Source organism: Rhinolophus sinicus, linkage group LG09 (assembly GCF_036562045.2).
Source record: "Rhinolophus sinicus isolate RSC01 linkage group LG09, ASM3656204v1, whole genome shotgun sequence".
NCBI classification, from domain to species: domain Eukaryota; kingdom Metazoa; phylum Chordata; class Mammalia; order Chiroptera; family Rhinolophidae; genus Rhinolophus; species Rhinolophus sinicus.
In genome coordinates this window covers 60,284,566-60,311,636 of record NC_133758.1, presented here as the reverse complement: position 1 = coordinate 60,311,636, position 27,071 = coordinate 60,284,566, and the positions used below count along the sequence as shown (strand labels likewise).

At 40.8% G+C, this 27,071-nt stretch overlaps 1 protein-coding gene across 1 annotated transcript in view; it reads left to right on the top strand.

Moving 5' to 3' along the window:
* HECW1 (HECT, C2 and WW domain containing E3 ubiquitin protein ligase 1) overlaps positions 1-27,071 on the top strand; it is a 507,225-nt gene that overhangs the window by 387,210 nt on the left and 92,944 nt on the right. Inside the window, exons 9-14 of the mRNA XM_074339744.1 lie at positions 1,981-3,312; positions 8,022-8,123; positions 12,883-13,033; positions 21,022-21,164; positions 23,158-23,279; positions 24,513-24,698. Of these exons, the coding sequence (XP_074195845.1) occupies positions 1,981-3,312; positions 8,022-8,123; positions 12,883-13,033; positions 21,022-21,164; positions 23,158-23,279; positions 24,513-24,698 (2,036 nt within the window). The remainder of the gene's footprint in view (positions 1-1,980; positions 3,313-8,021; positions 8,124-12,882; positions 13,034-21,021; positions 21,165-23,157; positions 23,280-24,512; positions 24,699-27,071) is intronic.

The following is a 27,071-nucleotide window of genomic DNA, read 5'->3' as shown; positions in this document are numbered from 1 at the left end:
CATTCTGGGGAACCCAGCCATATGAAATACATTAAGCAAGTATAATTAGCCTTGCCTGTGATCAGCAAGGAAATGTAAACATTCCGCTCCCATCTTTGAAGTCTTCCATGTAGCAAACATTGTTAAGCACGTACTATGTGGCCAGAACTGGAGTAACAGTAAGCTTTGGGTGTTTTAACCAAAAACTGAATTCCCTTGAAACAGAAATATAATATGACTGCAAATTGTCATTAACACGAGCAGAACTCATTCTTTTTCTTTTTTTCAACTTTTTTGCAGGACAGTCCTGCCCTTTGACCTTGCTTCATTATTAATAATGCTCCCTTTTACTCTCAAAAGTGTCCCTGTTTGGACAATAAATCATACGGTCACAATAAAGGAAATGGGATCAAGCACTTAGGAGGGAGAGTAGTTAGTTTTTTCTTTTTTTCACCCATCCTCCTATCCACCCCCACCCTCATTGGCAACTACCAGCTTGTTCTGTATATCTATGGGTGTGTTTCTGTTTTGTCTTGTTTATGTATTGTTTTGTTTTGTTGGATTCCACATGTAATGAAATCATATGGTTTTGTCTTTCTCCATCTGACTTATTTCAGTTAGCATAATACCCTCTAGGCCCATCCAGGTTGTCACAAATGGGAAGATTTCATTCTTTCTTATTTCTGAGTAATACTCCATTGTGTATCTTCTTTATCAGTTAATCTACCAATGGACACCTGGATTGTTTCCATATCTTGGTTGTTATAAATAATGCTGCAATGAACATAGGAGTGCATATATCTTTTTTAATTAATGTTTTTGTTTTCTTCAGATAAATACCCAGGAGTGGAATTGCTGGGTTGCATAGCAGTTCTATTTTTAATTTTTTGCGAAATCTCCATACTGTTTTGCATAGCGGCTGCACCAATTTACATGCCCACCAACAGTGCATGAGGGTTCCCTTTCTTCCATATCTTCGCCAGCACTTGTTATTTGAGTGAGGTGGTATCTAATTGTGGTTTTGATTTGCATATCCTTAATGATTAGTGATGTGAGCAACTTTTCTTGTTTCTGTTGGTCATTTGTGTGTCCTCTTTGGAGAGATGTCTATTCAGATCCTCTGCCCATTTTTTAATTGGATTTTTTTAAGTCATATAATTTCCTTATATATTTTGGATATTAAACACTTACCACATACTCTTATGTTATTTGCAAATATTTTTTCCCATTCACTAGATTGTTTTTTCATTTTGTTGAAGGTTTCCTTTGCTGTGCAAAAACTTTTTAGTTTGATGTAGCTCTATTTGTTTATTTTTGCTTTTGTCATCCTTGCTCAAGGAGGCATATCTAAAAAGATATCGTTAAGACCAATATCAAAGAGTTTACTGCCTATGTTTTCTTCTAGGAGTTCTATGATTTCAGGTCTTACATTTAAGTCTTCATTCCATTTTGAGTTTATCCTTGTATATTACCATAAGAAGGTGGTCCAGTTTCATTTTGGTGCACAAATCTGTCCAGTTTTCTCAACACCACTTATTGAAGAGACTGTCTTTACCCCATTCTATATTCTTTCCTCCATTGTCATAGAGTAATTGACCATATAAGCAAAGATTTCTTTCTGGGCTCTCTATTCCATTTATCTATGTGCCTGTTTTCATGCCGTTACCATATTGTTTTGCTTTTTGTAACTTTGTAGTGTAATTTGAAATCAGGCAACGTGATACCTCCCATATTGTTCTTTCTCAAGATTGTTTTGGCTATTTGGTGTCTTTTGTGGTTCCACATACATTTTAGGATTAGTTGTTCTAGAAGGAGAACACTTTTACAGAATTTTTCAGATGAGTACTGGCCAATGAGAAACCTATATCCAATATCAACACCTATATCCAATATTCTAACATAAAAATCCCTTATGATGGCTTACATGTCCATGTCCAGCAGAGTACACTAATACCACAATGCTCTCTTGTAGAAGGAATGACGTTTTCCTTTTGCCTGCAGATGATGAAGAGATCTCCCTGAGTACTGAAGCTGAGGCAGAAGAAATTCAGGACAGCCCCATGAACAACCTGGTGGCAAACAGCCATGAGGAGACTCTGCATGATGCACCAGAGCCCTCCAGTAGCTCCAAGCCAGTGCAGCCAAGTGAGGGCAGCACCACGGACGCTGAAGGGGACGAGAGCCTGGAGCTTGCCAAGCCAGTGGAGGAAGCGGCAGGTACCACTGAGGCAGGAGACAGCAGTACAGTCTCTGTGGGACCTGATGGGGCTGGGGAGCTCCCTGGCCTGAGACAAGAGGATACTGAGCCCACCCTGAGTGCAGAAGAGCTGGCTGAGAGGCTGGACCTGAGAGGGGTGGCTCCCCCACCAGGGCTGCTGGAGAACTGTGAAGACTCACGCAGCAATGAGGGTCCCGTGGAGGAGGAAGCCTGGACAGAGAAGCGGGCTGGAGGGCAAGAGGAGGAAAAAGGGCCAGCGGAGGAGGAGGATGTGTCTGCTCTCAGGCAGCAGGAGGACAGGCTGCCTCTGCACGCCTCGGTGACGAGAAAGAGCAGGCCGTGCTCCCTGCCTGTGTCCGAGCTAGAGACAGTGATCGCGTCGGCCTGCGGAGACCCAGAGACCCCTCGGACACATTACATCCGCATCCACACCCTGCTGCACAGCATGCCCTCAGCCCAGGGCAGCGCCACGGAGAGCGATGGTGCTGAGGAAGAGTCCACCCTCAAAGATGCCTCAGAGAAGGATGGGCACAGCGAAGGGGACACAGTACCTGCTGAGCCGCCTGCCCTGGAGGAGGGTGGAGAGGACCCCAAGGGGGCTACTCCAGGCCCAGCGCCCCCCGTCCACTCTGGCTTGGCCAACAGCCCAGCCCCGGATGGCGACACGCACCCAAGCACAGAGAGTGAGAGCGACTCCAGCCCCCGGCAGGGCGGGGACCACAGCAGTGAGGGCTGTGATGCATCCTGTTGCAGCCCTTCCTGCTACAGCTCCTCGTGCTACAGCACGTCTTGCTACAGCAGCTCCTGCTATAGCGCCTCCTGCTACAGCCCCTCCTGCTACAATGGCAGCAGGTTCGCGAGCCACACGCGCTTCTCCTCCGTGGACAGCGCCAAGATCTCCGAGAGTACAGTCTTCTCCTCGCAAGATGACGATGAGGAGGAGAACAGCGCTTTTGAGTCGGTGCCAGACTCGGTGCAGAGTCCGGAGCTGGACGCCGAGTCTGTGAATGGCGCTGGGCAGTGGCAAGACCAGCCAGCTGCCCCCACCGAGGGCATGGCAAGAACCGTGGATGGTCTGGAGTCCCCCATGGCAGGGCCAAGCCATCGGAGAGAAGGTTAGACCTCAAACATGATCAGAGTGAGAATAGGACCACCAGAGAGACACAGGTCGCACCAACATGGTTTAAAAACAAGAAAGGATCAGTCCCAAATGGGCTTGCTGCTGCAATGTGTGTATGTCTGATGTGTGTGTGTGTGTGTGTGTGTGTGTGTGTGTGTCAGTATTCGTGACTATGAGTAGCTGACACCCCACCGCCTCTCAGATATACACCAAGATTACCACTACTGCACACATGTGAGCAAGCACTTGGAAATGTGCTTCTCTGTTCTAACTAGTAATCACCAGAACCAGTTAGTATCCATATTAGCTTCCGGCCTTGACAACAACCAGAGCATTAAGGCTGATATCAAATGATATAAGTAGAAATGATCATCAATATTAGGTGGGTAATGTGTAAATATCTTCTGACTTCCCAAAACTTATTAAAGATTAGCAATAAATTTTAATATAAGCTGAAGAACATTGATTTTACCTCTGTTTCAGAATTTAGCTAACCTTTGTACATATGGATAGGTATAGCCTAAATGTATTTGTCATCATGTCTGTCTGCTCAATTCTCGTTGGTTTTTGTTGGTGTTTTTATGTTTTCTTTTGTTTTTCTTTCTTTTCTTTTCTTTTTTTTTTTTTTTGGGGGGGGGACTACTTTGGCTAATGGAAGAGAAGAATAACATGAATGCATAAATCATTTTGTTGCAAGTAAGATTCAAATCCAAAAGCTGCCACCTTTAGTTTTAAAATATATTCTGCATTTTAACCAAAGATGGCCCTTCTAACCATTCCTTTGGAATCATCTGTAAAATTAATTTGCATTTCCTTATCCAGAATTGGGAATCATTTTCCAGTCAAGTGACAGTGACATAGGAATAATAATTAAAAAGTCACATAACTGTGAAATAATTCAGTCGTTTTAAAAGAGAAAAATATAGATTCTGCTATTTTGCTGTTTTGCTGCTTAAATTAGCCTCCAAACAAAATCATGGTATTGTCTCTAGACTGTAAACTCTTCAAGGGCCAGAACTGTATCTTCTTTATGTTTGAATTCTCAGTACCTAAACAAATGCCTGGCACCTACAAATTTTTACAGGAAATAAAGTGAGCATACAAAAAATAATTTTACATATTCCACAATGCCTAATTCTACATTTCAGAGAAAGAAGGAGTGAGGGAAAGTGGCACATGTAATAAGGAGAAGTGCAAGGAAATTGGTCAAAGAGGAGAAACACCAGGAGAAAAACTATAGTGACATGCAATTAACTGTAGTGACATACAATACACCCTAATAGCATACAATATGAAAAAGCACCCATGAGAGTGAGAATGGGGTGGACAATTCCTTTCTTTAACAAGGATATTTTGAGTCTCTTCTTTGTTCTAGGCCCATTGCTCTATGCTGGGCACAGGGAGATAGATCAACATCAGATAACTTATGGAAGGTACTCAATAATTACAATACAGTTGAAAGTAACTACAGTATAAGGAAATTTGGGGTATGCACATAAATGAGCACAACTAGAAGATGACAGGGATGTTTTAGACCAGAGGTCGGTAAACTTTTTCTGTAAAAAGCCAGATAGTAAATATTTGAGGCTTTGTGAGTCAAGAGGCAAATCAAGCAACTCTCCTCACCAAAAGCTATTTTTTTCTAACAATTTTATATTTAAAACTAATAATAAGCATTCTTAACTCAGAGCCATACAAAAATAAGGCTGAGTGTGCAGTTTGTCAACCATTTTAGCCCATGGGGTATATTTTGACCACCATGCTTCGAGATAATCCACACATGGTTAATTAAAAGGCATTTATATAGAGGCATGTTTTACAAAAGAAAAAAGCAAAAAATACTGTCCATGCCCTTGTCCAACAGGGCAAGACCTCCCCTAACAGAAAGAACAAGAAAATGTTTCAGGGGCAGAGCGGAAGTCTTTGCAGGGCAACTTCTCAAGAAATTTCTGAATTCCTCAATTCTGCAGAATGTAAACTCAGAAAAGACTAAGAAGCACCTTCGTGCTTCCCTGGTGGTCACTGGGGTCAACAGGATGGAAGAGTCCTGAGAGGGGCTTGATCTCATGTAGGCTGCACATGTGTTGGCATGTGACTTGTTCACAACCACTCTTCCCTCCCTCGTAGTGAGCCCTGCGCTTGCGGTGTGTGCGCTGTGGATCTGCCCCTCATTGGCACATGTTTCAAGAAAGTAGGGATTCCACACAACCCACCTGATGTATGCCTATGGGCCCTCTCTTCGCTTTAGAATCACTGTTGCCCCTTGTTTTGACTTCTAAGATTGCAAATTCTTTCACTGCTGAAGCCAATGTAGGCTGACTGTACACATGCACAGGTAGATGAGTCTACAGCAATTTATAGAGGATGTATTTTTTTTTACCTACTGTTTGCTTCTTTCCTCCCTCTATAAAATAGTTTTTAAAATAACTATTAATCTCATCATAAAATAATTTTTAAAAACTTTCTGCAGATCAAATGAAAAGAGTAATATAATGTGATTACAAGCTCTGGCCCTGGAGTCAGGCCACCTGGGTTTGTTATATTCAGTCCTACCACCTCCTAGCCGTGAGACCTTGGCTGGTTATGTAACTGCTCCATGCTTACATGTAACATTGGTGTAAATGTAGAATCTACCTCAACAGGGTATTGGAAGAACTAAATGAAATGATACATGTAAAGCTCTTGGCCTCTCCTCGAGTGAGGGTTCTTCCAGGCAGATAAACAGTAAGACTAACTTTTCAAGGGGAGTATGTTTCCTTCTTGGAAGTTCTAGTATGTCTGAACACTAGCTTTGTGTTTGAGGCAAGGGTGACTGTGTGGAAGAGTGACCTCCTGCAAAACAAAACCTCTTTGTTCCTCTGTGTGCCCCATCCTTTCAGTTGGCTGACCTGCCTCACTCATGTCATTGCATTTGCTTGGGGTTCACAAGCAGGAGGAGTCAGCTCCATTAAGTGACAATGTCTCCACTAGCTTGGAGGAGTAATTAATCTGATTGGTTGAATTAATTTGGAGAGGTAAGTTTGTTGTTGTTGTTGTTTCCTCAAGAAACTAAATAAAAACACAACAGCTGGTGACATAACAACTGTACTGTTGTTTTGTAGTTTCTGACACTAAGCACATATAAAGATAGACATGAGTGTGGTATCCACTAAAAACAGAATCCATCTTTAAAACAGTAGGCAGTTCACAAGGAGCTGTACACTGACACGAGGGGCATCTTACTTGATTTTCCTTATAGTCTCAGAGGACCCCAAGGATCTGAGTAACATACCAAAGTTTGCACAAGAAATCATGCAACATATTTAACATTTAAAAGGACACTTTGTTCCTGAATACCACTCTGTTTTTGTTCTTCAGTTAGGTCTAGGAATTAAACTGCTAAATTAAACCCACCAAACTTCCTTCCCTAATTAATTTAACTTTTATCAGTTCTATGAATCTAGACTGAGAAGAAATAATCATCCTTTCCATATATGGACATTCCGGGAAATATTTGTAATTTTTGATCACACAAAAGTCTTAACCACTGTTTGTCACAGTTTCTCTCCTTTTTGATAATGAAACGCTTTCTGCATCAGCCGTGAAGGGCAGAAGAAGGAGAAGTCCTGACCTTTGTCCTCTGGCTAACAGGGTCTCCTACAAGAAAGCCAGGATCAGAATCATGTGAGGCAGAGGGAGGACACATCAGTCTGAGTGCTGGTTGTCTCATGGACCGGGCCCCTCTAGCTTTCCAAAGATCAAGAGCAATTGTCTCTGCAATTGCTGGCACTGTAGACCTCCCATCCACATGCCTGCTCCACACACAGTGTTACCAGGACATTGTGAAATAGGAACACCATTTTAGAACATTCTTCAGTTCATTATAAATCTGATTGTCAAGAATATTAGCTGTGTCTATGATAATCAGGGCATGCATTCTGTGGATATGTTTATTTCCAAAATTTTTCCATGTTCGTCTTTCTTCTTTCTTCTATCTCACTTCTGTGTTTCAAGTTTTCCTGTCTCAGTTTTCCTGCATCTTAATTTACTTCCTCGTCTCTTGTCCTTTTCTCTTTCCAGAGCACCCTGGTTTGTCTGATCTGGAACACTCATAAGATCCCACAGCTCTTTGGCCTCCCACCCCAACATCTAGCTTCCATATGACAGGAATTTACCTTCTTGGCCCACCAGTTCCTTAACCCCATCTTGGGAAGTCACCATCTAAGAGTTTCATTTCAAAATCAACATCTAAAAGAGCCTCTTGGCAGCCCTCTGATGAAACCTATTCAAGAAAGGAGCAATCATTTTGCACGGGCCCACTGAGATTTTATGGGACTTTAGAAATGCTGCACTTCCCTTAAACATGCCTATTTCTTTTGCTGGGCTAAAGTCAGGCTCTGTTAATTTTCTTTTGTGTCTGTTTCTGATGCCACCTTCCCATTAAGCAAATTCAGATGGTTACAGAATCAGACCCTGATCCTACATACTGGTCTATGTGGTATAGATCATAGTCATGAAGTGTTTGCTTATTCTCTTTGGGGTTTTAAAAAATAATTCCCTCTATTCTCTCTCTCATGAATGACTGTGAATGTAGCGAACAGACACAAAAATAGATTGCCCGCTCTGTAGTTTTTTTCTGTAGTAGTTTGTTTTACAGCCATGCTGTTTTGATGACGTTACCACAGCAATGAGTGAATCTGAATGTCTTGACTATCTTGTCCATAGGTGAATGTCCTATACTCCATAATTCCCAGCCAGTAAGCCAGCTTCCTTCCTTGAGGCCTGAACATCATCACTACCCAACAATCGATGAGCCTCTTCCACCAAGTAAGCTTTAGTTTTTAAATTCTATGTCTTACCTCTTCCTGTCAAGTCTAAACAGGTCAGTATGAACTTGTATGTAAACATCCAAACTCTTCCCCAACTCTATACCTCAAACTGTTATCAAAAATCAATATGGCACCTACTATAAAACTTGTTTTTTTAATTAATGATTTTAACATGTGATCTTGAAGAGATAGCCCAGTATTTTCAGTGCCCCTCAATTTCTGAAATGAAGAGCATTTCTTTGTAAGACTTGACTAGTCCTTGTAAATTGTACATACAACCTTTTAAGCCTCAACTTTTATCATTTTATATTTAAAAATTTGAGGTTCAAGATGGAATAATCTTATTATTCTCCATTGGATTTGTTATGCCACAAGCATTTCCATATAATAAAACATTTCAACCCATCAGGACCCATGAACTTGCATTTTCTTTACTATAACTTGCATCAATAGGTGACAGCCTCAAATTTCTTCTATAGTTCTTAGGGGTTTCCAGACAAAATATGATCTTTAGGGATAGAATCCAATACCATTTTCTTCTGGTAACAGTAGTGTATAATTAATAATTATCCAACTAGACATTCGAACTTAGAAAAATCATTTACTCTCAGAGAATCCGTTTTCTTATTTGTAAAGTAAATCTTTAATTTCCTCATTTGCTAAATGCTAAATTTGGACTAGGTGGTCTCTAGATATCATTCTTTTAATACTCCATTATAATAAATTTGTAAGAAGGAACTGACACCCCACTTAGTATCACATGTGTTCACAAGTTCTGCAACATCTCTGTTTTGGTTTAGGCTCGTTTTTCAAGCAAAGATGACCTTTAAGATTTGATAAATTCTACAACTGTGAAATCTTTCCAGGATGTTAAGACTCAGTGTTTCTTTACATTCTTTTGCCTGTGCTTATATTATTAAGTGGTGACATTTTTCAAAAGGAGAAATGCTTATTTCTTAATTCATCTGTTCTTGGTAATGTGATATATTTTGCATTTATACCATTTTTCTCCTACTCAGTTGTAATTGACCACTGAGAAAACAATGATACCTTTCATTTGTAGACATTTAAAAGAACACCATATTTTAGGGGGTGGGCCAAGCCAAACATTATGTCTTTAACTTTTGACACTTGATTTCTTTATTTACTTATACACTGATTTATGGATATTCATTTACTATCAATAAATGAATAGTAAAATGTCAGTACCACTATAGATACTTCGTAATTAACACTTATCTGAAAAATATCTATAACGTTTTCTCTAGGAAAGGAACACTTTCCCTACAACAAATAACGTATCAATGAATTGACTTCCAATCCATGCAAGAGTAATAACTGGTTATACATACAGATGTTATCAAAAAATGAATATAATTCTAATTTAAATAATTACTTTATATAAGCTGCTTTAAATAATGAAAACAGATTTCTCCAGATAGGTTTTGATTTTCTGTTCATGTGACACTGAAATATATTAGGAAAGGTAGTAGTGAAGACTAACAACTGAATTTTCTTAGATAATCTCATATAGTACGTGGATGATATCATTACTGATATTCATTCATTCAACAAATACTCATTGAATGCTTACTCTGTGCAGAGTACTATCTTAAGTAAGCAAAATAGGCAAAGATCCCTGGAGCCTATGGAGCTTATAGTCTTGTCTGGCAGAGACAGAAAATAAATAATAAAAAGAAAAAAAAAATGAGGAAATAGTATAGCATGTTAGATGGTGACAAGTGCTATCAAAAAGCAAAAGCAGAGCAGGGTAAGGCCATCTGGAGTTTGTGGTGGTGGCTGGATTGCCATTTAAAATAGGGTGGTCACGTAAGCTTCACTGAGAAGGCAACATTTGATGCTAGGCTTACAGGAAGTAAGAGAGTTATCCACGTAAGTACTGGAGAAGAAGAGCATTCTGAGCAAGAGAACAGCCTGCCTGATAGATCTGACAAACAACAAGGAGACAATATGTCTGGAGCAAGTGATGAGGTCAGGGAGATAATGGGACCCAGATCACATAAGACCTTGTAGACCACTCAAGGGCTTTGGCTTTTACTCTAGATGAAAAGGGGGCATTGTAGGGTTTTGAGAAGAGAAGTGGTATTGTCTGACTTAGGTTTTAAAAAGTTTTCTGTGGTTGCTGTGGTGGCATTAAATTGTGAGGAGGAAGGACAGAAGCATGAGATCTAACATAAGGTTACTGCAGTGACCCACGTGAAAAACAATAGTGGCTTGGGCCAGTGGGGAGACACGGACATGATGAAGAGTGGTCAGATTCTGGACACGTATTTTGTAGGTAGATTTGCTGACAGATTGGATGTGATGTGTGAGAGAAAGATAGAAGTCAAGAATGACCTCAGGAATTTGTATCTAGAAGGATGGAGTTGCCTTCAACTGAGATGGGAAGGGAAAGCTGCAGATAGAGCAGGTTTTGGTGGGAAAGCTCTGAAGCTTGGTTTTGATCATTGTTATATTTGAGATATCATCCAGATACTGATGTCAAGAAGGCAATTGGATGTGTGACTAAAGTTCAAGAGAAAGGTAAACTACAAATGTGGTATTGAAGTTGTTAAAGTAAAGAAAAAAAAAGTACAATTTTATTTTGTTAGTATAATAACTAGAGATGATACATTATTAGGCTCTATATTGTTCTTAGACTTCATGGGAAATATGTAATTTAGTATATGATAGGTCCTTCAGTCACCAATGAATTGACCTAAATAAATTAATCTAACTTGTCCCAGCATCATAAATGTATCATTTTCAGGAGTCTGTTCAAGCATCACAGTGCCAAGTCCATCAGGACATGCTGATCTGAACTTCCTTTTCAAATTTTTTTGTTTATGAAATATGTAAAAGTTAATTCTTAACAAAGCAACAAAAACAAAAAAAAATGCACTTATAATCTCTAATTCTATTTAGCTATTATTTTCTGAATATTATAAGGGTATATAATTAGCACTATGCATTCCAGATATTTAATATGTTGACAAAGGGGTTTCATCCTTTTCCAGTAGTGATTTAGAAATATTGAAACACACAGAGAGAATTTGTTATTGTTATTGTAGCATTTCCTTGTTTTGTTTTGTTTTTGTTTTTTCCTTAGAGAATTTATGAAACAGGGGTTTTGTCTTTGAATGACTCCTTCCTTTACTATGAGTGCCTGGAAGACAGGAACATGTGTTTCTCAGCAACGTGTCTTCAGGGCCTGGCAGAGTTTCCAGTTCAGAATAAGTCCTAAGAGGAGTTTGTTCAATTGAATTGAATAGCACACTACCCTTCAAAGATTAATGCTCACTCTCTGTTGGATAACAGTCATGTTGGCTTCAAGAAAAAAAAGAGTGTCGATTGCTACTTGTTTGGGAATCACTGAAATTTAAAAATTTTTTGGATCAAGATTACTTACCTAGTAGTCACACATACACACAATTTAATCAATGAACTCATTAACATTTACAACTAACAGTTGATAGCTGGATTACTTAGAAGTTAATTTTAATCAAAATCTCCTAGGATATATTTATACAATCTGACTATATTTTTCCTTCAATCTGTCTTATAAGGTAAATTTGGTGTTTTCTAGTATTTTGGTTTTCTTTGGGCATTATTTGGCAATTCTTCAGGTAAAGATCAGACATAAGCCGTAATATTCACAAACAGATACAATGTACACCTATAAAACCGTAAAAATACTATTAAATATATTGCATTTTTCATTTAAAAAATTGAGTTCATATGTCATTACCTGAGTAACACTTTTTTCAATAAAATTGTTAATACATGATCTACTCCCAAAATCTAGGGCTTTTCTCACTTAAAAGGCTGAATGGTTTCCCTCCATTTGAGATCATTTTTTTCTTCTTTAATCTAATTCATTTTTCAGCATAACTATCATGAAGCTGTTATTTCCATCACATTTTTACACATGGACTCGAAAAGCTTTGCCCATTTCTGTACAACAGACATTGTTCTTCCATGTTAAGCTCGGATATGTATATATTATTGCCAGCTCTCTCAGTTTTGAGTACTTTTCATCCACCCACCCCATCCCAGCTCCTATATGTATTATGTAGTATGTATCTATGATTCTACCTTTTAGTAGTTTGTTGCTTACATTTGAGAAGTAAAGGAAATTATGTTTATCTTGGGCTACCTCTACTGTTTGGGATGGTTGCTTATCAACAAAGAGGTACTTAAAAGCTTGATTTTTTTTATTGGTTTGCTTCGGTTTTGGTCAAGACTACTTGGCAGCCACACGTATGTTGAACATACAGTGTGAATTTACAACTTATTAGAAAGACAGTTTGAAACCCTAGGTTTCAATCAATCCATTATTCCTGTCAAGAGGAACGGCAATCAATTAAACTTACTAAGTATTAGATAGAGATCATCTAAAGTTGCATGTACAGTATTTTAGAACTGTAGTTAAAACTGGTTATTCCCTTCCCTGATTAGTCGCCCTCTATCAGATTTAGCAAAGAAATGTCCGAGTTAGCAACACAATGTCAGCTCTCACTGGAGGACATTTCCAATCTCCCAACTATCATTTCAGTAGCTAACAAGATTGACGGGATGGAAATTTTTAAAGAAAGAAATTAATTAAATATTAAATGTTTTCTCTGTGATCAGGGTTTGGCCTTCAGCAAGTAACCAACAATAAGCTCTACCTGTAGAAGACCTGGAGGTGGTATCTGTTTCACATGGATCAGTAGCTTGTCCTTAATTTTTCTTTTTGCCTTTTTATTACACACTAGACTGGGAAGCCCGCGTTGACAGCCATGGGCGGGTCTTTTATGTAGACCACGTGAACCGTACAACCACCTGGCAGCGTCCAACAGCAGCAGCCACCCCTGACGGGATGCGGAGATCAGGATCCATCCAGCAGATGGAGCAACTCAACAGGCGGTTGGTGATCAGCATGCAGAGAGCCCCTATAAACCACAGTGAAAAGAGAGTGGCAATTAATGAAACCCCCATTACACTTTTCTGCTCAGATTGTATAAGGAGGCCAGAAAGTAATTTTGCATTGTAAGAAACCCATTCATAGTAGGTACTTAGGAAGCTAGATGTAGAATTTGGTGGCAGGAGACAAGTTAAGCCTGAGTGCCAATTAAAGACGAGGAATCCCCTGAACTTCTTGATGGCCCAGGCTCAAAAACAGATGTTCTTAACCAACAGACTCATGGAAGCTCCCACCTCCACCCCAGGTATTCACTGAGGGTGTCAGTGTTCCATGAACTCTCCGTAAATTTTATACAAAATTATACACAGATGCACATTTTTCTGCCAGACTGATCCATATCTGTTGTAAGATTCTCAAAAGGATCTAGAATTCCAGCAGTTGAAAGCATTCCAAGAATAAGTTCCATAGCATACTAGAAGCTTTTTGGAGAAAAACTGTCATACAAAGTCTGACAATTAAGTTTGCAAACTTGTTGCAATGCTGTTGCTAACCTGTTTTTTATATCAGAGGGATTATTCATTATAAATTTGTACCAACTGGACAAATAGTTAACCAAGTTTACTATTTGGAAGTGCTGAAAAGGCTGCATGAACATGTTAGATGAAAAGGACCTTAACTTATTGCCAACAATTCATGGCTCTTGGATCGCAACAATGCACCAGCTTACACAGTACTGTTTGTGAGGGAGTTTTTAGCCAGTAAACAAATAACTGTATTGGAACACCCTTTCTACTTACCTGATCTGCCCCTCAGTGATTTCTTTCTTTACCTAAAAATAAAAGAAATATTGAAAGAAAGACATTTTGATGACATTCAGGACATCAAGGATAATGCAATGACAGTTCTGATGGCCATTCCAGAAAAAGAGTGCGAAAATTGGTTTGAAGGGTAGACTAGGTGCTGGCATTGGTGCATAGCTTCCCAAGGGGAGTACTTCGAAGGTGACCCTAATGATATTCAGCAATGAGGCATGTAGCACTTTGTCTAGGATGAGTTTGCGAAATTAGTCATCAAACCTTGTATACATCACTGTATTCATGTCTGCTCTCAACCCATTATTGCTATATCCTCAGAAATACTAATTCTTAAAAAGATTTCATCTTAGAAAAAAAATGTTTAAAAGCACTTTTTAAGAATTATTTTGTCTAAAAACTAGACCCTTACTGATGAACTTGCAAAGTTGTCATTTTCATTTTAACCTGCAAGCAAAATCCTAAGTAGCATCTCTCCCATACTTTAAGCTAATGTGAGCATCATAATAGATATCTTTCTTCTTTAAAGACAGGATGGTGACTTTGGGACACTTTTAGTTACCAGGAATGCAAAATATAGGCTCAACTTCAGTTGTATCCACAGGTCATCTTGTTAGTGTGAAATAAAAGAAAGGCTGAAAGGTATTAAAAAGAATAAAGACCTAGGTTTGGGAGACAAACCTATTATCTTTTGAAATTGAACTGTATATCCACCAGAAAATAAAAGTGGACAATTTAGACCTATTAAAAATATACAGAGACAAATAATTGACTTCTGGTTACTGTTGTACACAGAGAAGCATGCTTTAGGTGAAAATCACCAGGATTATTTTATTGCTTGAGCATTTGGAAGACATTTACTTTCCACTGTTCCCCATCAGTAGCTGAGTGTTTAAGTCATTAAGGATTTTCATTGGCAGCATATTTCTTCTCTACCATCATTCCCATAAAAAGAAAGCATATTATAATGGATACCTTGTGATAATCCAGGTTTATTAGATATGAATGCACCAAAAATCCAGGGAAGAGTACTTTCATGGTGATTGCAACAAAACTCCCGTAACTAAAAATCCATTGGGTGCAGCAGGCTCATTTTACATAGACGTTGTGTTGAGAATCCCCACGTAGAAATACCCTCTAGGTCTGTCTTGCCAGAACAGGTAAACTAAAATTGTATAGCAGGCTAAGAATTAGGGAGAGCATCATCAGGTTACATCTGCAAGAGGTGCAGCTTGAACACTAAAACAAAACAATAAATTGGAAGCAGACGTAAGCACCTTGACCTATGACACAAAAATCCTTGAAAGTTCATGGTCTTTAGGTTCTATAATATTGAAATTAGACCAAATTCATCTGAATCAGGCCTCTAGAGTAGTTTTGCCAGCTTTGATGTGTAAATTCCGGTGCTCTCCCTTGGAGCTGAGCAAGCCAGATGACTCAGCCAGACTTTGCTGAATAGGAAGTTGTATTTGCTGCCTCTGCCTAAACAGCTGAAAAGAAAAAGGATTTAGAGACTTGAGAAAGAAACCTACTTAGGGAAGGTCAGAGAGCCTTGCGATAAGTATCCAGGCTCTTCAATACTTATCTTAACCCATTGGTTTCAAGCATTTAAGTTTTTCAGTGATTTGGCATGATAAAGTCAGGCACAGGAAGTATATTGCCAGTCTTTTATCCACTGCAGATCACAAAGAGGAGTCACTTTTTGATACCCTTCAGTTGTCAGGAAAAATTTACAATGAATACTGTCTCAAAGCAAAATGGAAATATTTCTCAGTGTTGGAAGAAGGAGTTTCCCTTGACTCCTGACAGGGTGATTGTGAAAAATCAAATGTGTTTGTTCACGGAGATGCACACTGAACAATGCAGAGTGCACAAAAGCAGTGTGTGGTGACTCGCTCACACTCGGCCGCTCCCCACATGGCCCACCCATTGAAGCCTTTAAAGGCTTTGCCACATGCTCCCACTTCAGGGAAATCCCTCATTGCCTGCCCTCCAGCTGGTACACACCTCCATCCTGTAACGCCCAACACAAACATCCTGTGGTCCTGAAACCCTCCCACACAGAGCCCATAGCTACCCTGTTTCCCCGAAAATAAGACCTAGTCGGACCATCTGCTCTAATGCATCTTTTGGAGCAAAAATTAATATAAGACCCAGTCTTGTATTATATTATGTTAGATAAGACCCAGTCTTATAATAAAATAAAACCGGGTCTTATATTAATTTTTGCTCCAAAAGATGCATTAGAGCTGATGGTCTGGCTAGGTCTTATTTTCGGGGAAACTCGGTACCTCCTCCATAACCACGTGATCTGTCAGTCATGCTCACCTCTGTTACAGTCCTTACCTTCTTTCTATATTCTGCAGTGTACCTGCTTCAATACCTGGTATAGCACCAGAGTTAAACAGGACGGTACAAGACTGCTTCCCAAGTTAATTCCTACAGTTTCAGAATATCCTGAATTAGCTAACTCTATCTTCACAAATATTTATTAAGCAAATGTAAATATGTATTATCATTTTAAATCATCAACTAGAGTTGGATTATCATTTTAAATCATCAACTAGAGTTGGATAAAATTATTGTGCCATTAGAAGTGGAAGTTTTAAGTAAGAAAAAAAAAAGATCTATAATTCTACTACTCCAAGGTTTAGTTTTTAAAAACATTTTATCCATCTTCAATTTCCACAAGCATGCATACTCCTTACATAGTTATAATGATAATATCTAGTTAGTTTTATATTCACTTTTTACTTAATGTATTATAAACATTCTCATATTGCTACATAGCTTTAGGATTATCATTTAAATAGTTGTATCACATTCCAGTGAGTATATGTAATTTAGTTAACTTAATTTGCCATATTGTGTTTTGCTTATTGCTCTCTATCACTATTTTGGCTAAGGCCCAAGAGACTATTAAATATTAGGGTTGCCTTGTAGTAGAGCATGTTCTTACGATTCTATGCCCAAAAGAGCAGGCCAAGGAGATTCATATGGTTTTGGTATTTGATATAAATGCTTTCTAAAGCAGTTCACTCCGCCAGCAAGAACAGCTTTACTTCCATTTCATCTTTTGGTGTGTTTTTGCTGAATTAAGTGGTGTTCCTGGTGTTCACTTCTTGGAGGAAGGCTCAACTTTTGTTTCCAATGAGCTTTTCTTTTACCAGTTGTAGCTCCTCCCATGATAATTGTCTGCTCTTGAGCTTTGTCTTGCTGTTGTTTGGCTTGATCTTGGAAGGGCTTTTTTTTTCTCGTTTTGTTTTGTGTGTTTGTGTATGTGTGTGTGTGAGTGTGTCCATTTACAAATTAGATATTACAGCTGACTTTCTTGTCAATTTTCATGAACTCTTTGTGTAATATAAGTACTTAATCTTTTGTTGCACACACACACACAAAAAGTTAGGGAGGATATTGAAGGATAATTTTTGACGAAATGGATGAGAACTGGCTTTCTGACCTCCTCTCTCATCTGTAAAGCAGAGTAAGCCTCTGAAGCTGTAGTCCTGCCCTCACTGAGTGATGCCTACACACCCCTGTGTGTCCTGCTTCCCCAAGTTGCCTCTACACTCCAGCAAAGATCAGGGGTGGGTCTTATACCTGGAATTTGAGGCTATTGACTCAGTAAGGTGTGAGATGACCAAGTCCCAACTGAGGACATGTGAAACAGGTTGTGAAACATTTTCATCATCAAAGAAGAGTGTATTTACTCATAAAAATTCTCTTCTGTGGTCATTGCTGTTTAGGAAGAACAAGAGAGAGTACAATTTGACATTTGTCTAAGCCCTGTTCCAGGTATCTATTGCTGAATAACAAACCTCTCCAAATATATTTAATACAACGATCATTTATTTTCATCATAATTAGTATCATCATCATTATCATTATATATCATGGTTGATTGGACTCAGCAAGGTGGTTCTCTCTCAGGCTATCTCATGGTTACAGTCAGAGGGTGGCTGGGGCTGGAAACTCACACATCTGGAGGTTGATGCTACTTGGTCAGCCAAAACACTTACACATGGACTTTCCATGTGGACTGGGCTTCCTCACAGCATGGCCACTGTGTTCCCTCGTAAACTGTCACTTACATTATCTTCTGTTATTCAAGGTAACCAAAGCACCTTCCCAGGTTCAAGGGGAGGAAACATTCATTCTACCTCTTAATAGGCTCTAGAAAAGCATGTGGGACTCAAAATATTGTTAAGCTATTTTGGGAAAATGCAACCTGTCATGAGCCATTTAGGAGATCCTCCTGACAGCAGCTTCCTTAGTCTTTGGCAGGCACCATTCCTCCCGTCCCACTTAGATAGCTTCTCTCAGGCTCACTCCACCCCTCCCACCATGGCTGTACTCCCTGAGTTCCAGCAGAACATCCCAGACAGGCACCCTTCACCTTCCCCACAATCTCCCAACCACAGACATAAACACAAGTATTTCTTTTTATAATTGTTTGTGCATCCTCAACCCTGTTCGCATTTTCTTATGAGATCTTCTCAGGAATGCCTCACAGTAACTGCTGCAGGAAGGTGTCTTCTGCCAGGTGTAAACAGTGAATGGCTGAGTCTCTCTATATAAAATAAAATGTGCAGAAAGCCCCTAGACCAGTGATTCTCAAACCTAAATGTAGATAATACTACCTGAAGAACTCGTTAGAAATTCAGGTTTTTATTTTGCTTCAATTTCTGTAATTATAATAATCACCCAGATGATTTTTTTGCAAATGGCCTGGAGACCACACTTAAGAAAAAAAAAATCCTTGTTAAAGTCAAGGAAAGAGGTTACTGGTTTTCAGAAACCCTGCCACAGCACACCTGGACTGTGTAATGGTGGGTCCCCTTTGCCCACATCTTGGAGTGCACTTGCACACCTAGTTATTCACTGCTACCTGGACTCTCGACCTCCTCCTCCACTTCACTCCCCTTCCTTCACTCCCACATCTCTTTCTGAGCACAAGACCCATATAACAACATTCTCCTGGTCACTTGCATGACCTTAAGGAGCCCCATGTCACCATGTCCAAATCCACACGAAAATCTTTTCTGCCCACCTGGTTGGCACCTCCACCTACCTGGTCTAAGTGGAAGCCTTTAACGCCACAATAGTCCCTTCCCTCTTTAACCTCCATATCCAGTCAGACCGCGAATCCTATTGATTCTACATATAAAATTATTATAAATTCTGTTCTTAAATATGTATTGAATTTGGCCCCTACTCTTATTCCTGCTGTGCCTTAAGGAAAAGGGAATCTGAATCCTAGTCATGTACCTTGGTAGGCTGAGCGCTATCGGGCGAAACAGAGGTCATATGGGGAGGAGAAAGGGGGCTGCTTAGAGTAAAGGAAGTGGAGCTGGGCAAAGAGAAACGACACAGCCGGATATCTGCCTAAAATACAATGTGAACTAGACAGAGCAAGCTATCAAGAACAAGGGAGGATTTGGACATTTCTGTGAGTGTTTTGCAGGCAAGTAGAGGTGATCTGAGCATCCTTACAGCATGTGGATGTCCCTCTCCCTCAGCAGTAGGCTTAGAGACCAACATGGTCCACAACCCCTTTCGCAGCTCCAGCCTGGGCTGGTGCAGTAGTCCCCAGCAGCTGTACCCAGCCCCATGCTCTTCTCCTCCAGCGCATTCTCCACAGATGGGGGACATCATTTTCAGCATATAGCTGAACTTGTCTCTCTTTCAGCAGCTACCCAGCCGCCACATCAGTCATTCTCAAAGTTGGTCCCTGGACCAGCAGCCTCAGATTACCCGGAAAATAGTTAGAAATACACATTCGTTCCTCCTCCCCCCAGACCTACTGGCTCAGAGAGACTCCGGAGTGGGCCCAGGAGTCTGTCTTTTAAGAAGCCTGCAGGTGATTCTGATGTAGCTTCCTGAGCCACCTGCTAGGTGCTGTCTGCCTCCCCTGTGCTGCCCACATATACTGACGCTCCCACCAAGCTGCTCAGAGTTGCCTGACGGTGAACTCTGTGGGGCATGTTATTTTCCCCATGTTCTTTCGCTGCAAGCTCCCCAACAAGTTTGTACCCTGATTTCAAAATGGATGTACCCTAGGTGTTTTCTCACCTGTATTCACACCCTGTTTACACATCTCGGACAGTTTTTTCACATTGTTAGAGTTATAGTTTGCTTAGAGTTCCATTCTTAGAGTTGCTTTGTGTATGTTCAGAGTGCGATATCATACTTTTTTTTCCCATTAGTTTCAGGTGCACAATGTAATATACATTTATCATTTATATCCCTCACACAGTGATAATCCCCTTCCCCCATCTACTGCCCCTCTGACATCGCACACAGTCATTACAGTTCCACTGTCCCTATTCCTAATGCTGTACTCCGCTTCTTGTAACTACATATATATATATATAAAATTGTAGTTGACATTCATTATTGTTCAGCTTCAGCTTCAGGTGTACAGTGCAGTGATCAGGCATCTACATCATCCCTGAGGTATACGGAGAAATCCAAAACTCTAATTCAAAAAAATTTATGCGCCCCAGTGTTTATTGCAGCGCGATATCATACTTTGATCTAAAAGTCCAGCACAGAGCCTGGGCATACTGAAAATCACTTAGTAGGTACCTGGCAAGTTGACTTACTGGCTGACCAACTGATTAAATCCCCAACTTGGGAAGAAAAATAAAATGAGCCTTTGAATAAGTAGAAAACATTTGTCTACCAAAACATTTATTTTTCTGCCAGCATGCTTTTAGTATGTAATATTACCACAACCCCTGCTAGTCGTATCAGTTACCTGTCAAATAAAAATAAGTGAGTAGAACTATTATTCTAGTTTGTAGACTTATGTAGGATAATTTGATATCTTAATTGTAACATTTTAAATTACTTCCCACAGCCTTATTTTAAACTTAGCCAGATTTTGTTTGATGTACAGTATAGGCTATTTTTTTTATGATTAGCTATTATTTGTGTTGATTTTTTAGAAGTTACCATACTTGAAACTCATCATAGCTTACAAAACAAAGAGAAGTCAAATCATCCAGAGATACTTGTCTTGCTAATGGTTTTGGCTCTCTTGTGGGAAAGTTAAGCATTTTTTCCCTGACATTCAAGACTTTACAGATTTCCTCAATTTTCTGAGTCAAAGAACCATCCCGCAACAAGCCAATAAACAGAAGTTAACTCCTGTCTTTCCATTTTCTGATGCAAAGGTATCAAAATATTCAGCGAACCATTGCAACAGAGAGGCCTGAAGAAGATTCTGGCAGCCAAAGTTGTGAGCAAGTCCTAACGGGAGGCAACGGAGGAGGTGGCGGGAGTGACTCAGAGGCCGAATCTTCTCAGTCAAGCTTAGGTATGAGCAGAGCGGTCCCCTGATTGCAGGATGGCATCCAGTGTCTGTGATAGTGTGTGAGCCCCTTGCCCTACCTTGTGGCATGGTGCTGCGCCCTGGAGAAAAGAGAGCAATGGCAAGGGCAGAGGTCAGGGCAGAGCAGAAAGAGGCAAGGTGCCAATAAAGTAAAGCAGACAGAAGTTTCCCACCAGGAAGTGAAGCAGAAGTGGATTCACATAACGACAGCACCAGCACCATGTCTTGGGGGTCTGTAGACAGAAGACAGGTGGACCTGGGTACTCCGGGCTGGTTTGCTATGATACTCTGTGCATGCAGGGCTGGTTTGCTATGATACTCTGTGCATGCAGGGCTGGTTTGCTATGATACTCTGTGCATGCAGGGCTGGTTTGCTATGATACTCTGCATGAGGCAATTTTCACAGTGGCTTAATTACTGCTAGTTAAGTAAATTTATGTGTTGGTATCACAAGGACTTTCCACTTATAAATAAAACATGCACTAATAAATTCACAGTCTACTTCAAAAGAGTCACATAACAAAACCACAAATAGGAATAATTATTGGTTTCCTTTTGGAATAAAATACGGTTCCCCTTGAAGGAGGAAGCTGGGAGTAAAGAGATTTTCCATTGGGCTTATTGTTATGCACACTGCAGGGGAGCCTTTTCACCAAACACTGTAGGCATCCATCAGGGCCTGGTTGTCATTTCTTTCAATCTGCCTGAGTGGAACTCAGATGAGGATATTCGAAAGGTATGGGAGACTGGCTTTCACTTTTTATGCCTGTAATAACATAAATGATCATAGTGACATCCTAATAATCTATTTTTTAAAGAACTGAGTTAAGTGATGGCAAATTTATTTGTATAAAGAAAGCTCAAAAAATAGTCTGAGCAAGCAGGCGCATGCTTCCAGTCCAGGCATCTTTGACAATGCAGAAGAGTGGACATTTTCATGCACTCTTTTACGTGCATGTACAGTTTCACCGGCAATGTAATTGCCTCCATTTTATTCATTTTATTAGGTATACTAATTAAACTGACTAGGTTAGGTTTTTCTATTAGTGATTTCTTTGTTCGACCTTCTGAGAGAGATGTGGTAAAGTAGCTGAGTAATTAGAAACTTGAGGAACAAAGGAGCAGAACATTTATTTCTGGGTTTGGTATCAGATCTGTTGGCATTTGCTGTGTAACAAATCATCCCAAAGTTTAGTAGCTTAAACTCATAGCCTTGCATTTATCCCACAGTCCTGCAGAGCACCAATTTGAGCAAAGCTCAGCTGGGTGATTCCTCAGGACACCACTAGGTGCAGGCATGCATCTTGGTCAGCTGTCAATCAGCCATGGGGTGTCTGCCCTGAGAGAGTCTCAGCTGACGTGCCTTGTCCCTGCCCCCATGGCTTCTCATCTTGCACCAGGCTAGCCCAAGTTTGTTTTCACAGTGGTGGCAGAGTTCTGAGTGAGAGTGGGAACACACAGGCTTCTTGAAACCCTGGCTCCGAACCTCTGTCACATTCTGTTGGTTAAAGCCAGATGCACAGCCAGCTGAATTCAACAAGGGGAGAAGCTGCAAAGTCTCCCCTTTGGGTGTGCAGATGCGTGTGGATACAAGGAGGGCAGGAATTGTGGCCCTTTCTGCAAACAACCTATCATAACTATGATTTGTAAAGAAAATAAGAAAAAAGTCATTGGCATAAAAGGGACAAGATATTCAAGCACTTGATCCTAACTGAAGTTATACAGGGAAACTAGAAAATAATGGTTCTTACCTGACATACACAAAGTGATATGACTCCTGGTCAGATCGCTGTGACACTTGGTCATATGATTGTGACATCTGGTCGCATCACTGACTCCTAGTCAGATTACTATTAAAAACAACAGTCCACTCCAACTGTTTAAGTGAAGGCTTGTGTTCTACTGGTGTGCAGAGAGAAGTACTGTGTTAAAAATGACTTTCTTTCAATACACTCTTGTTTTGCTTCACTTTTTCCAGATCTGAGGAGAGAAGGGTCACTTTCTCCAGTGAATTCACAAAAAATCACCTTGCTGCTGCAGTCCCCAGCGGTCAAATTCATCACCAATCCTGAGTTCTTCACTGTACTGCATGCCAATTATGTGAGTGCTCCAAAACACAGAGTGAGCCTAGTCTGGCTTCCATCAAGATCCAAAACACAACTTTACATTGGCATTAGGTGATCAGCATATTTGATGAAACATTTTCTCTGGCAGAAGTGTAGGAGAGACACTGAGAGGACTAGAGGCTGATTCAGCTGCTCAAGTGAGAGATGATCAAGGCCTGCCCTATGTAAGGGGCTGGCCACAGGGAAAGGAATGACTCAATGCAGGAGATATTTCTGTGTGGAATCAATAATGGTGTTTGGCACCACTGTGGTCAAGGAGGCTTGGGAAATGAGAACTCAAGAAAGTCTCAGCCCTTTTTGCTTTGGACACCTGAGTTAGGTGCTGACTGCATAAGGCAGATGCAGTAGTTTGATGAGGTGACAAAGGTTATGGCAAGGGGAGGAGGAGATCATTTTTAGCAGGTTATATTTCAGAAGCCTCTAGGACATAGAGTGGCTAGACCCAACTTCCCAGTGATTAGGGGTGAGTGCTGAAGGGGGGACAAGGATGTCAGAAATTGATATCCTTAGCACGGGGTACCAGAGGCCCTGGTCCAGCAGGAGCCACTGTGTCAGCCTACTTTGGCTGCAAGCAGTCTTTCATTTCATCACTCACACGTACACACACACACAGTATCCACATGTATTATAAAATTGTCATTTGCACAATTAGAAAAGCTTAAAACTTATTTCTTTCTTTTTTTTCATTTGTCCAACTCCTCCACATACAAACATTTCTACCCAAGATTCAAAGGAGTGGCAGACCTTTGAAGTCCTGCCTTAAATCCCAGGAACCCTAAATTAATACACCCTGTTGTAGACAGGTAAGAGGAATGAGGGCAGACCTGTGTAGTCAAAGATGGATCCATGAAGGACGGACAGGAGTGATGCTCAGAGAGATAGAGCGAGACTCAAGAGAGCCAAGATGCTGAGAGAGAGGGTGGAGAGAGGAAGGAGGGGAGCCTTTGAGATGCATGCGGAGGCCCACTGTGTCCAAGGCTGCAGAGGAGCAGGTAGAGCCTGGATCTCAAACAGGTCCATGTGTGTTTATGGGTGCTCATTTAATTTTTGAGGAAGATCTCTGCTTCGGAGGCCACCTCCGCAAGGCTCACAATAAGTTCCTGTGTAGCAATCACATTACATCACACTGAGGTGTTCACAGTGTACTCGGTCTGTGTTTTTCCTAATTCCTTCCTCCCTACCCGAATGGGCTATGACCCCATCTCAGAATGCCTACAGAGTCTTCACCAGTAGCACCTGCTTAAAGCACATGATTCTCAAAGTTCGGCGGGATGCGCGCAATTTCGAACGCTACCAGCACAACCGGGACTTGGTAAATTTCATCAACCTGTTTGCAGACACGCGGCTGGAATTGCCCCGCGGCTGGGAGGTCAAAACGGACCAACAGGGAAAGGTGAGTGTGACTGCTGTGTGGGCCTTTCATTAAAGGGACTCTTTCCTTGAAGGAGAAGACAGTGAGAACGTGGGGAGCGAGATTGGTGAGGAAAAGAGAGCGTGTGTGTTTGAGATGTGCCATTGGCCACCAGGGGGAAGGGAGAAGTGACTATCCACAGCAGGGTTTCTGTCCTGTGTGTTGTAGAATGGTTGGCAGCACCCCTGACCTCTGCCCACTGACCAATAGCATCCCCACCAAGTTGTGACCTTGCTACATATCCCCGGGGGAGGGGGAACGGGGTGCGGCAGAATCACGCCTATTTGAGAATTACTGTCTACTTTTTTTTTTTTTTAATTTAGGTTTGGAATTTGAAACCAGATTCTGTTCAATGACTTTTCTACTGTTTTGCCTTCTTAAACTACTAACTCTCAGGGAATAAAGTTATTAATTTGGGAATATTATTATATTACTCATTATGATTTCTCTAATAAGCCTTCAGATTTCATTAAAACAGCCTGGCAAACAGTGATGGGATGGTTTGAGCTTGTGTCATGTAAACTGGCTTGCATTTTGACTTTGTGTGACCTCAACCAAAACTGGTCCTTTCCAGCAGTGACCTAGAAGCCTAGCTGAGTTTACTAAAGTGAGAATGTTTTTTCCTAATCGCCATCAGTCATCTCAATGTATTTATAAGACAGGCTAAAAGTTTCCTAAAAAACTGTTCCTGTGTGATCTTTTGTAAAGTCTGGTAGAGCACACCCCTTCCTCTTTAATGTCAAAGGACCAGAAGCTTCTCCAGCAGTCATGTCTCTCAATGGAAAACTGCATTACACAGTTCCTTTTGTTACTGGGAAAGGCCGTTTTCCTCAGTTCTTGTCTCTTGAAGGAAAGAATTCAGTCAAATGACAGAGTCGGGTAGGCAAAAGCAACAAAAGGTTTATTAGCGAGGCAAGTACAAACCTCGCTAATAGGTTTAGATTTAGTAAAATAGATTTAATAAAAATCTTAAATCCACTCGGAGGCAAGACATGGAGCGGACTGACCCGAGGGTGGGTAGCAGCCTCTGCTTGCATTGGGTGACAGCTTTTAGTCTTATAGGTAGAATATTTCTCCTCTCTCTCCCGCACCTCCCCTGTTTTCTAGCCTTCCAGATCTGTTTCTAGGGTGCAAACATGAACCCGCCGATTTCCCACAATTCATTTGAAAGGCCATTAAGCCTGTCCAAACCGCAATGCAGACATGCTTGCCGGCTTGGGCTCTACTGAGCACATGCTCTGAGATCTGGAAATGGGGTGATCTCCAAGGGTACGTTCGGCAGGGGATAGTTCCTCCTCCTCCTGCTCATCTCTACCTTCCTGCCTACTCTTATCACTTTCCTCTGTGATTGTGAACCTTTAAAGCTACTGCTCCCCAAAGTGAGTTGCTGGGATGTCATTGTCCCCTGCGAGCCACAAACCCCTCTCCCACACACCCTTTAGCGTGACTCAGTACCTGGACTCTTTGGAGTGTGTGTTGAAAGATTATGTCCACTAGTGCAGGTCCATTAGTACACGGAAGCTCTATGACCAGCTCCTCTGTAGTTGGGTATTAGTTGCTTAGCAGAAAAGACACCATAGCCAGAATCTGCTCCCTAGGACCTTCTCATTTGCTGATGTGTCCTCCACTGGGAGAATGACAGTGATTGATACTATGAGGACTTGCTGAGATGTGTTAGGGTGGGAAATAAAGCCTGAGCCAGAACAGAAAATAAAGGATCAGTGCTGGGGAGTTCTTGCCTCTTCTCAGTGGTCTGCAGTGGTGGCCTATTTGCATTTATTGCTTAACCAATGTGCCAAGAGGACATCAACATGAATCAATGAGCAGAAAGGCAGTGCTTATAATGCCAAGAGCACACACAAATGCAAACCGGTTGTTTAGCCTTGTATTTCCATGACTGAAGCTCTCACACCAGGATACAAACAGCAGGGAACCCATGGAATGCAGGAAGGCTCCAAATGCAATCAGCCCTGGTCCTCCATGGTACATCCCACCTCCTGGTCATCACACCAGCAGAAAGTACAGCAACTGTGACATGCACGGAGAGATTTAATCATTTTGAAATGCATATTAGGGAATTTATTTCTGAAATGCATATTAGACATTTTCCCTTTAATTCTGTTTAGTGAGATGGTATCATACACAAGAAAGAAAAAAGTATGAATTTGAAATGGGAAGACTTGAGTTCTGCTTTCAGTTATAATACAAACTAACTGTGTGACTACAGACACACACACACACACACACACACACACACACACAAAAGGGTCTCAGATTTCTTATTAACTGAATACGCACACAAACACAGTTGGCAGACAAAATTTCTAAGAGGCCTACCGTGTACTGAATTGCTGG